This window comes from Arachis ipaensis, chromosome B1 (genome assembly GCF_059453495.1).
Source record: "Arachis ipaensis isolate K30076 ecotype BB chromosome B1, ASM5945349v1, whole genome shotgun sequence".
Taxonomy (NCBI): domain Eukaryota; kingdom Viridiplantae; phylum Streptophyta; class Magnoliopsida; order Fabales; family Fabaceae; genus Arachis; species Arachis ipaensis.
The window spans coordinates 46,461,790-46,474,739 of NC_142436.1; the positions used below are offsets into that span (position 1 = coordinate 46,461,790).

Genomic DNA, 12,950 nt, shown 5'->3' on the forward strand with positions numbered 1-12,950 from the left:
CTAGTTTCAAGAGACATTTATAGCTGAAGAACTAACTGGTCTTTCTCTCATATACACAGTTATGGGGCTTTGTGTATGCTTCAAAATATGAAGAAGTACTTGCATTTAGCAGAACAGAGGCACCTAAATTTCGCGGAATATTTACCTGATGTGAATAAATCAAAGAGGTTTGGACTTTGGAGCTGCATTTCATGGTGGAATAATGTTCACTTTCCCTCTTGAGCAATGCGAAGTTCATGTTAAAAAAAAATGTTACAACTAACGAACGCATGTAAATACCAAAGCCTGTATATATGGAATCCGTACACATGAAAAAGTCAGTCGATTTTGTTCAGGATACAAATTGGAGCAAATTTATGTTTTTAAGCAATTTTCAGGTAGAAATGGATTCTTTTTAATTTTTTTTTGTTTTCTCAATTGATTTTGTAAAGGGTGCAAGGGTGATTTCGCACGTACAAAATTTTCTCATGCATGTTTTTTTTTCCACTTAAATCTTGTGTGGTGTTGGATTGAAATTACACTATACAACATCAATTAAGATTTAAAAAAATTGAGAAAATCTATTGATCTAACAAATAGTATTGCACAAAGAGAATAGCATATAGGAGTAATTGGATATTCCAAAGAATTGAGTCTTGTTTTTGAATTTTTGGAAGAGGAACACGTTAAAATAACCAAAATAGAAAAGAATCAATAGTGTGCTTCTCAAAGGCAAGCTATCCTGAGAAAGTTTATTTATTTATTTTGCATGATGTCCCAAGTTGAAAGACTATTGAGAGTTGAGACACAGAACGCCATCAAAGTGCCCTTGGCAGCTTGAGGGTACCCTCAGAGCCTCAAGTACTATAGCAAACCAAAGAGCAAAGTTCTTATCTTTTGTTCACTTTACAGGAATTCTTGATTGTTGTTATTTATGAATTTGAGTTGCCATTGCAACTCCAGTTAAATGAATCTTACTCAAACACAATGTAAGAAAGATTGCGAACAGTATACATTAAAGGTTATCTTACTCTGCTAGTGTCAAAACAGCTTAAAATGCTGTGCTAACCGTGCGAAATACAAATGAGCAACCACAATCTTCTTCAAGAGTTTAATTTTTCATCTACCTGAAAATAAGCCTCACTAGACAAAGCTTTGCATTTTTTTGTTCTTCGAAGTCAGAATAAAGGGCCTTTTAGAGGGTCCCGTTGCTCGGCTGATTTTGCATCCGCTGCAGCCTCGTATGCCGCTGCATGAACACCAAGAGCAGCACGGCCAGAAGGGTCAGGATTCTTTGACCATTCGGCATCCCATTCCACAGCTTTTGCGGAGCTGCACGCAACACTAGGACCTCCTGGAACGGTTGACCTTGCAGCATTCTGTTAAAATGGTTGCAACATAATTAGAGATGGGTTTCGGCAAGATATAAGTTTGTAAGCAAAGTCAATTTGATTTGTCTTCAAAAACTGCGAATCTAACTCTATATCAAAAGCTAGCTCGATAATAAAAACTACTTAAGTGTTTATAACTGCCCTTTCAGCCATATCTTTATGTTATTTCGGACGGAAATTTAAAGAACAATAATAAAAATGCCATAACTTCACTATTTTCCACAATATTATCACATCCTATTATTCTAAATACTTATCAATTATCACACTGCTAACTGCATTCATTAACATCCATTATTTTCAACAAAATTTCTTGAGCACAAAAAAAGAAATGGGGGGATGTTTATTTTAAAAAGAAACTTAGAAAACCCACCTTCGGAAAGTGCTTCTCAAAAATTGTCCTGTAGAGGTATGCTTCTTTTGTTGTGGGAGTGTTTTCAGGGTAAACATAGTTAGCATGCAACAGCATTCCATCTGTGACCTGTCAGTTTGTAAAGTGAAAAAGAGCAGAAACCATGGGATGGCATCAATGGAACTCTATAAAAGTTAATTACTGATAGTTTGCAACACAAGAAGCTGCAAGTAAGAGCTTACTTGTTGGTTAGCATGCTCCTTCAAGCCATCAATCCAGCTGTACCCTACACCATCACTGAACTGTTCCTTCTGCCTGTACAAAATGTGCTAAAAATGGCAAAGCAATACAACGTTTCAGATAGCCTTCACCATGTGAGATGATAACAATCAGTGTGAGCTGGAAATTTTTTACAAACCTTCGGTAAATATGGATTTGTTTCGTCATCAAATGCATTGCGCAATACCCACTTCTCTATCCTTCCGAGATCAGGTCGTATCTGTGAAATGGTCATATATCTCATTATGTGATTAAAAAACTTAGCTAAAAAGATTAACTTCACATGACCATTGAATCAAATTCACAAAGGTTTCTTGTTAGTAGTGTCAAGACATGCCTTATCCAGTAAGCTACACCGTAACACCTTAAAGAGTAGATAAGAAGTTGATGCAACAGAAGAGTTATGATGATGAACAATGATCAAAAGAATAAGACCTTAACAGTTAAACTGAAGCAAGAGAAATTCAATCAACATTGCAGGCGATCAAACCAAGAGGAACACAGAAAAAAGTGAACATAAAATACCATTTTCCACTCTGGATCAATACTCATGGCTGTGTTGATAAATTCTTTATCCAAGAATGGTACACGTGCCTCTATACCCCATGCTGAAGTTGATTTATTGGCTCTTAGGCAGTCATAAAGATGAAGAGCTTTGATCTGTGAGATCAGGAAACCAAAATCTTGAATGAAAAGGTAAAGTACACTAGGAATGAAAAGGAAGAAAATTTAATAGGTTAAGCGCATTAAATTTTCAAATTGCATTGAATCAAACATGATGATGTAACAATTTGCTATTACTTTTCGACATGTTTCTTCATGAAACTCTTCCTTATTAGGTGCTTTATGGAAATATAGGTAACCTCCAAATATTTCATCTGAACCTTCTCCCGAAAGAACCATTTTCACTCCCATGGATTTGATTTTTCTGGACATAAGGAACATTGGAGTACTTGCTCTGATAGTCGTTACATCATATGTTTCAATGTGGTAAATGACTTCTTCAAGTGCATCTATACCTTCCTGTTATGGAACAAAAGTACAAAAGAAAAAAGAACAAAAAATTGAAATGCCAGGACAAGATTAATGTTTTTCAAAAATAGAGCAATGATGATAAACAATCACCTGAACTGTGAAATAAAGTTCATGATGTCGAGTACCAAGATAATCTGCTACCTCTTTTGCAAATTTCAAATCTGGAGAGCCCTGAACGGTGACAAAATTCAAATGAAGCATGTACAATCTAATACACCAATTTATTTTTTTAAAGAAGGATAATGAGGCTTATTTTCACCTATATTGAAGAATGAATTCTAACCTTTAAACCAATACAGAAAGTATGCAACTGCGATCCCCACTGTTGTGCAGCTGCAGATTGAGCCACAAAACGATTGGTCACGGCAGCGACAAGCGATGAGTCAAGTCCTCCCGACAAAAGAACGCCAAAAGGTACATCAGTCATCAACCTCTTAAGCACAGCCTAAATGATAGCATAGACATTGGAAAAATCAATCCTGACTCCTCAAATTATTGTCCATGCAGCACACACATTAGTAGTGTATCAAATAATTTAATGTTTGAAATCTTCTTAAACTATATATGTAACCCCATAATTCGGGTACCAAGCCATTGGATTCAACATATTAGTGATGCAATATTCATGAAATGCAAATATATTTTTCATAGGGTAATTATATCGGGTGCATCTGAACTCGAATAAACTTTTAAAGTGTATATCTGAGAAAGAAAAAATAAAAAAGAGGTAACTCGATTCCACCTTGATTTAACTCTATCCACCTAAATAAAATAATAATAATAATTAAAAAAAATAATTAATATCCGGTTGAGTTCATATAGAAATTTATTCAAACTGATACATCCATTTCCTAAGAAAGCACATAGAAATTTGACAGTCCCTTTTTAATTTCTTTGTTTTTCCCCCAAAATTTACTGTCACGCTTCTTCCACCTAAGTAGTTTGCCGATCGAAACTAATGGTTTCAGATTCCTAAACAAAGCGTACAATAGTCACAAATACGGCATGCCAGGCTATCTAAAGTTTTGAAGAGTATCTGAACCACTCTCTAAGCATATATATGCAGAATAATTGAAATTTTAAAATGAGGAAGAATCATTTCAAAGTGGAAAATGAATTACATTGTGACGACCAAATAGTATCATACCTTTTCAAAGGCTTGACGTAGGATCTGAGGATCATAGGGTGTTGATGGAATTTGCTCTGTGAACCATGGTGGATTGTACCATCTTAATCCTCCTACAAGCACAACATATTTCAACAATGTTCATGGATTACATAATATATAAAAAAAAAAATTATAATTTAAAGAACAAGAATACAAGGCATGAACATGTCTATACCCTGTTTGCTGGAATATATATGCCCTGGCGGAAAAGATATGAATCTCTCACAATCATCACTTAAAGCTTTCATTTCAGACGCAAACCATGTCGATCCTGCAAATAAATCATCCCTTCCATAGGTGACACAAAAGCATAAACAAACAAGCCAAATACTGAGAGGATTAAACTGTGTTTGAAAACCAATATGTTGTGTAGTGTTAATTATACTTAAAACACAAGGGTATGTATTGGTTTAGACACTCAAAATGTTTCAACTGCTGGAAACACTCAGATGGCAACCAGCTCGTGATTTATTTCACTTTTTAGAGCCACTAAAACCATTCTGTAAATATTTCGAATTGACTTAAATTGGACAATAGATAGCTCACCAGCATTTGGTTCGTACCAAGAGACGAAGGATGATAGAGATACGTCTCCAACATCCCTTCTTTTAGAAGATACACAAATTAGTTTAAAAATATTCCTAAGACATGTTTTTAGTGTCTCTCTATTTTAGAAGTAGAGACACTATCTAAAGATTTTTCCTGGTATAGGGACGATTTTCAAGTTTTTGTCTTTGTTCCCTTCTACAAATTTATTTCTATCCCCCGGTGTATGTGTTTCCTTTATCTCAGAATAGTAACCAAACACAACCTTTGAGATGTGGGACATCATTAAGCTCAAGGTGAAAAATTCAAAAATGTCTCATAATATCAAAAACAAGAAGAGGAAGCCACAAACCATCAAGCCCCCATCCCAAGTAAAGAGGGGTAATGCCTATAGCATCACGAGCAGCAATGAAGCTTTTATCTCTTGTGTCAAGAAGCACAAAGGAGAACATCCCATCCAGCATATCAATAAATTCTTCTCCATACTCTTCGTACTGCATGATAACCATGTTATGATAAAGATGAAACGAAACAAAAGTACATTTTACAGATAATACATATAACTCATGGGGGGAAGTTGATCAATAATCAGTAAATATAAAAGATTTCTTAACACTTACAAGATGAGCAATGACTTCACAGTCGCTTCCAGTTCGAAACTGGTGGGAACTCAATTTCTGTCTCAGTTCCTTATGGTTATATATCTCCCCATTTACCTAATGGCACAGTTTCAACAAGAAAAGAAAATATATAAGGCTAAAACATTTGGAAACTTTACTAAACATACATATCATCAAAATTAGTTCAATAAAAAGGATTGCACACATGAGTATATTTGAACTCCATTTTTCGACAACTGATTTTTAATGTCAACTCTTATACATGCTCAAAAAAGTACACGTTACTAGAGCCTCTTGTCTAAATAGTATAACACACAACACCTCTTTATTCGTAAATCATATATACTAACATCTTTCAGAATTAGATTATATGACACAATGCATATTTGTATTATGTTTTGTGCAATATCACCTAATCCAAAAATTATTGGGAGAAAATAAATAGAAATATACATTACTATCAATAGGCATCGACTGTAGACTTAAAAGCTCCATATTACCACATTCATCTGACTTTTAGAATTAAAAGAAATAAATAAAGCATTCTTCTAAAGAACATTCAAATGATACAAATATATAATTATAATAATAATGTAATCATAGGTAACTGGTGCATACTGTGACAACAACAGTCTTGTCTTCGTTATAAAGAGGTTGATCCCTTAAGTGGGGTCAACAATAGCAAGCCTTTGATGAGCAAGATAACAATCTCCATGGCAATGCAATCCACTCCAATCAGGTCCTCTATGCTTCAATCTGCATTCTCCGATTCCATTTTATAATCAATCGGAACCAAATCACAAAAATAATTAAAAAATTACTGAACTCCTATGTCGCTTAAATGCCAAGCATCAGGGAATCTTTCAAAAGCGCGCACACTAACGCAATTAGAAAATTGTAATTTTCAATGTTTTTGTTAAATAAATTGAAAATATTTAAAGTTTATTACTAATTAAAATGAAAAGAAACAAGTTTCGAGAAATGTGAGTGCATGATGGAAAATCGAACCTGCGAGATAACTCGATGATGCGAGCACGTTTGGCCTGAGAGTTGTCAACACAACCTAACACTGCAAGAATCCCACACATGGTGGCTGTCAAGGGAAGAAGAAGAAGCAGCAGCAGAAAAAGAGTGTCCGGAGGAAAACACAAGAAGGTAAAATAAATTAAAATGTGAATATGATGTACCACTGATTCACTAGATATCTTAGTACAAGTTAGTATTTATTTTCCTAATTTTATTACTTATTTAGTTATTTTATAATATTCTATTATCATTCTCTTCCTTTTTATAATGTGATAATTCACATGTGATTTCGGAAGATACTCATTTAAAATAATACAATAATAGCAAAAATTGAAAAAGTGGGTATCTGATTTATTGAATCTTCGGCGACGGTAACTACTAACTACATCATCAATAGCTAAATCAATTACAACATAACAGTAAGAAAATGTTCAAACAAAATGAATAACAGTAATCAAACAGAATCAGTAATCAAATACATAATCAAACACAATTATTAAACATCCCTCCCACAAACACAAAAATAAACAAAATAAACAAATAGCGTACCAGTTACCAAGAGGAGGAGCTTGCCGCCGCCGAGAGAGCTAGAGATGATCCGTGAGAGAGGAGAGACGAGCGCGCCGCCGCGAATGTGGGGAGACTTGCCGCCGCAGAGAGGCAGAGCTGTGAGAGAGGAGAGACGAGTGCCGCCGCGTATGTGTGAGGGAATCCCGCTGCCGCCGCCGGTGCTCTGAAAATGCGAGAGAGCTTGAGAGAGGAGAGTGAAGAGGGAAGCAGGGAGCCCAGCCGCTCAGGGTCAGGGAGGAGGGAGCTCAGGGTCAGGGTGAGGCCGGGTAACTGGGTTCAGTGTTCGTGTGAAACCTAATTTGTATTTATATCTTCTGTAAAATTACTAAAATAACCTTTAAAAAAAAAAGAGGACACCAATTTTTTGAAGGTTTTAACAATTTAATTCGGCGAATAAAGATTGGTGTCAAAACCAAATTCCACTCCAGCTCCAAATATTCGTTTTTGGTTTTGTTATATGCTTTATGCTTTACCTTTTATTATAGAGTCAAATTTGGTGGGAAAATCCTAAGACACTGCACACGGTATATATATGAATTTTATTTTATAAATGTTACGGACTATCAAAAATTATTTGATTTTGGCCGTTGCTTAATTATTAATTTAATTTATAAATATTTTAGGATTTGTTTAAGTGAGTTTATAAAAAAAATTTAAGTTATTTTTTTAAAAAATTTTATAAAAAATAAAAATAATTTTAAATTTAAATATTTTATATAAAAATATTTTTTATCAATTATGTTTAAATATAATAATATAAAAATATTTTTTTATTTATTTGTTATGTAAAAATATTTTTTTAAGAAAAAGATCTTTTTAAAAAGATATAAATTATAACTTTTTAAATGTTTTTTATTTTTCTAGTGTCTTTATTCTTAGTACTAAAAATTTATTAAATACGTTAAAAAATTAAAAAATAAAAAGATTTTTTATTGAAAAATTTTTTTTTATCAATTTAATAGCACTTAAATAAATACTTAATCTAGTAATTTAACAATATATTTTATTTCATATTTTTAAATATTAATTGCTAATTGATAATCAAAAATGATAAATTCTGATGACTATCCAATATTTTTTTATATGCATATATTGGGCCCAAAGTGGTGTAAAACTCACCCAAAATTATCCATAAAACATATATTACGCGGGTGTGAGATGCAGCAATCTTAACGTTGTAAAACGTCAACTTATTAGACGAAAAACGACATTACCGTCTGTAATTTTGTTTTCCACATGTCACACATGATTAGCTTTTATTACTAATGATTAGTATTTAGTTTTAAATATTTTGTTATTTTACATAAAATATTTTTTATTATTAATGAGTAGAATTAGTTTTAGATATTTTGGTATTTTATATAAAATATTAGAAGTTGCAACTATTTTTAATTTATTTTTTTATTTATTTTAGTTTTATTTAAAATATTTATTAGTAAAATTGAATTATTATGAATTGTTAGTACATATTTTTAGATTTTTGTCTTGAATTTCAATAATTTATTTTAAAAACAGAATTATTATTACTAATTTTTAGCATATGTTTTTTTTATTTTAGTTTTATTTAAAATATTTATTAATAAAATTGAATTATTATTATTATTATTAAGGTAGCGTTTGTTTTGAGGTACTGAGATAAAGACTGAGAGACTGAGACTTAGTATCGTGTTTGTTAGTTCAGAGACTGGTACTAAAATTTCTGTCTCTGTCTCTAAAATTTCAGTATTTCAGTACCTCCAAACAGTAGGGACACAGGGACTGAAATTTTTAGAGATGGAGACTGAAACTTTAATAACATTTTATACCTAAAATATTTTTATTTTAATTAATTAATTTCAATTTTACCCTTTGTGCAAATTAAATTAGAGTTTCATTCTTGTTCAATTCCTGTCTCCCATTTTGCACCAAACAGAATACTCAATCTCTGTCTCTTAGTCTCTGTCTCTCAGTCTCAGTCTTTCCGTCTCTGTCTCTCCACCAAACGCTACCTAAAGACAAAACGATTAGAAAATGGGTCATAGTGAAAACTGAGAAGAGACATAATCCTGAAGAATCACTAATTAATGGGAGAAAGAGTAAAAATAGTGAGAAAAGGGCAAAACAAAAAGTATTATGGAATGTGAGTCTTCTTCTTCTTGTTATTTTTTATTTTTTTCTGTTTATTTTCTATACTTTCTATGTACTCTTTATTTATTTATTTATTTTTTGTCTTTTCATTTTCTTCTTATTATACTTGATATATTTCCATCCTTACGCATTGAACCTTAGAACCCGTTATTGCTTTTACTATATATAATTATTTTTCATTTTGATTTATTCCCTAAGTAAGCAGTAACACCTATGTATCAATTGGTGCTCTTGCCGAGAGAATGGCTGAGAACACGAGAATGCAATCAATGCAGGCGGCTATTAACCGTTTAGCCGAGGAGCAACTCACTGCTATTACACAGTCATTGGTGTTGATACAAGTCCAACTCGCCCCAGGGGCTTGAGGATTTTTTGCAGTGGCACATGAAGGTCAATTTTCTGCGTTTTTCAGGCACCGAAGATGTTATTCAGTGAATTTTTCGGGCGGAGAGGTTCTTCCAGATCTATGACATCCCAGAGGAATAAAAGATGGATTTAGTGGCTGTCAGCTTAGAAGGCAGAGCGTTGGCTTGGTTTCAAATTTGGGAGCGACTCGATCAGGTATTCGACTGGCTCACTGATGCGAGCTATAGCAACCTCATAATTCGTCAAGTGCACCGAATCATATCAAGTAATACTACGGTGAGTGGGTTATTGTTCCCACGAGGATTTACGGATCAAGTAACATGATTAATTGACTATTCTAGTTAAACGATTCAAACTATAGGTTGAGATTCAAAATTTAGAATGAAAGCAATACTGATGAAATTAAACTAAGGCAAATAAATGAGCATAAGTAAATGAAGCAGTAAATTGAAGCAGTAAAATAAGAGTAATTAAATGAATGCTAGAAATTAAAAGGAAACAATTAATTGACAAGAATTAGAGGAAGCTGTAAATAACAAGAATTAAACTGAAAGTTATTAAGTGAAAGCGGAGAATTAAAAATGGGAAATCAAATGACAAATATTAAAGAAAAGTAGTAAATTGCTGGAATAAAAAGAGAGTTATTAAGTGACTTGAATTAGAAAGCAATGAAATGACGGAGAGAGTAATTCGAATTAAAACATTAAGGATTGGAGATGTTGAATCTTCATGATTAAATATTCTCACTTTCTTCTCAATCATGCAAGCTAGATCTCTAGCAAATCGTAAGTAATTGAACCCCGATTTCTTGGTGATTCAATTTCTCTTGACTTAATCAATTGTCAATTTCTTGATCAATTACTCATGAAAAGAGGTGAAGTGTGATCTCTGATTCAAAACCACACAATTCTTAAGATCTAGATTAAGATTGATTCAATGTCACTTATCAAATTCTAGATCTAAAATCATAAGAATTGTGAGAGAGAAGTTTCAAGTCCAATTACTATGATCATTTTTCAAGTTAATCATAGATTCAAGTGAGATTCAAACTATTTTTCAATAGATTTGAATCTTTGTTATGAAGAACAAAACTCTCTCTTAAAACAGCAATGCATGAATCAAGAAGAAGAGAAAGATAACATCAATTCATTATGATTCAACAGAGCTCCTCCCTTTAATGGAGAGAAATTAGTGACTCATGCTACAAAGCTATAATTCAAAAAGAAGAAGAAAATTGTATGAAGTAAAGCCCCCTAACAAAGTGTTTTCTATAGCTTTTATATTACTCTCCAATTCAAATGCAAACTAAATTCAAATTAAATTCAAATTAAATTCAAATTACATCAAATTCTAACTAACTATCTCTAGATGATTCTTGCTTGCTAATGGGTCCTTTGTGGCCTTGATTGATTTTCAGTTGTGGACTTTGCTTGCATGAAAGTTGGAGTGAACTCGATGTGAGTTTTTTAGACCAAATTGAAGAGTCCAGGAAGTGACAAGTTGAGGGCGTGTTTGGCCATGCAATCTTCAGTAATTTAGCGTGTTACGCGCTTTACATTTGGGCCAATATGGAGCTCCAGGAGGTGAAGGCATGTGTGTCATACACTCTTCACCTTTGTGGCGGGTTACACGCTTCAATATTGGTGTGAATTAGAGCTTCCAGGAGCTGAATTGAAACCGCTGGCATGTGTCTAAAGCATGCTTCCTAATTGAGGCGTGTTGCACGCTTTATAGCTGGGCTAATTTGGAAGCTTGAGGGCGTGTATGAGGGACACTCTTTTCATTTGTGGCGTGTCACAGGCCACACATTTGATGAAAATTGGAGCTTTAGAAAGTGGCCAAGGTCACTGGCGTGTGTGCCATACACGCTTCATGATGTTTGGCGTGTAACATGCCGCGCCACTCCTTTAGTGTGAATTGAAGCTCTAGTGAGATGCTCAAAATCGAAGGCGTGTGTGTGTAACACGCTTCATACTTGGTGCGGAATTCAATTGTCCACAAACTAACCGGCAAGTACACTGGGTAAATTACTAAGGAATTAGGGTTTAGTCACTTATGGTTTGCCATGAATTAAATCTTGCATGATTAAAATAGTTGGTAAGAAATAGAAATCCAGAAGATAAACAACTCTGAAACCTTAACTGTGGAGGTTTAGTTGCTCATGGCTTAGAGAGAAAACTAGGATTCAAAAAAATTGTAAACTGTAGAATGAGGTGCATAAAAGAGAAGAGAGCCCGAAGGGCTGAATCTTTTTCCTTTTATATCTAACCTAATAAATGGAAAATATATTTTCTAAAACTAAATAATATCTTTTTCTATTTGTAAAACAAAATAAAGTTTAATCAAAATATAAAAGATCTTCGAGCTGGCTCCTGAAGGATGTGGGGACCACCAAATTCCTTAAGGTTGGCGCCAAACTTGGAGAATCCCAAGTTTGGCGCCACTTCAACGCAATGCCATCTTCCTTGTTCTTCATCTTGGTGCCAAACTTGGAGAATCCCAAGTTTGGCGCCATCAAGGCAGTGAGTTCTTGGAGATTAGAGTGAGTGTGATGCCAAACTTAGAAAATCCCAAGTTTGGCACCACCAAGGCAATGATTCTAGAAAAAAATGATGGTTTTCAGTGGCTAAGAGAAGGGGGGTGTTGAATCTTAGCCCCTTTTTCGCTTATTAAACTTGCTGGTCTTTGAAACAACTTCTGGAGACTTTTTTATTTTTGTCTCGTACCCAGCCACGAGACTTTTTCTTTTTATCTCGTAACCCGGCACGAGATATTTTTCGGTTTTATCTCCTATGCAGCAGAAACAGAAATGGAGTAGAAGAAAGGGAGAGAATCACACCACGATATATCCTGGTTCAGCTGCCAAGTGCAATGCAGCCTACATCCAGTCTCCATCACAACAATGATGGAATTTCACTATAATCTTCATGATTACATACACCAATTCTCCTTAGGAACTACCTTTCCTATCCGGAACAAGTCCAAAATCTAATACCCCAATCCTGAACTTGACTTTATCACTACCAAGCTTTCAACTGCTAAGTGCTAACCCAACTTGCAAGGGAATTCTCACAGAATCATGAAACACAATACAGATGTACAAAGGACCTCTAGGACATCTATGGCTTTTTCTTTTAATTTTGTATACTCTGTCTTTTTTCGCTCTATGGCTTTTTCTTACAAACCTCACTGTTTGCCTTTTTCCATAAGACTCAAGACAGACAAAATTAAATAGAAAAATACAAAATGAAGAACATTAAAGGAGAAGAACTTCTGTTAGCTTGGGGAGCTATAGGAACTCTGTGCTCATTCTTTTCCTTGCTTCAAACCCTGAATGTTCTCCCTTATTTATAAAAGGAGAAGCGTTCACGGTTGAAACTGTTGAACCAAGCTAAACTTCTTCTTTTTCAAACCAAAACCGGTTCGGCCAGAGAGAGAGGAGAGGAAATTGAATGTAAAACCCAACATGCAATTACCTCTGTGTCTTCCCT

General features: G+C 34.1%; 1 protein-coding gene across 2 annotated transcripts; it reads right to left on the minus strand.

The window, feature by feature from the left end:
- Positions 1-699: 699 nt before the first annotated feature.
- On the minus strand, positions 700-7,398 carry LOC107629702 (asparagine synthetase [glutamine-hydrolyzing] 2-like). 2 transcript variants are annotated; one of them, XM_088501403.1, is made up of 15 exons: positions 6,946-7,398; positions 6,379-6,439; positions 5,989-6,126; positions 5,371-5,466; positions 5,103-5,244; positions 4,380-4,475; positions 4,184-4,275; positions 3,320-3,481; positions 3,127-3,207; positions 2,803-3,024; positions 2,527-2,661; positions 2,141-2,221; positions 1,965-2,051; positions 1,744-1,851; positions 700-1,358 (listed from the first exon to the last, which is right to left on the minus strand). In XM_088501403.1, the coding sequence occupies exons 5-15, from the start codon at positions 5,212-5,214 to the stop codon at positions 1,158-1,160; spliced, it is 1,377 nt and encodes a 458-aa protein (XP_088357529.1). In that variant the 5' UTR covers positions 5,215-5,244; positions 5,371-5,466; positions 5,989-6,126; positions 6,379-6,439; positions 6,946-7,398; the 3' UTR covers positions 700-1,157. The 2 variants fall into 2 exon arrangements, with proteins under 2 accessions (XP_088357529.1, XP_016188052.2); XM_016332566.3 differs by having other exon boundaries at positions 6,379-6,463; positions 6,946-7,264.
- Between the last annotated feature and the right edge of the window lie 5,552 nt (positions 7,399-12,950).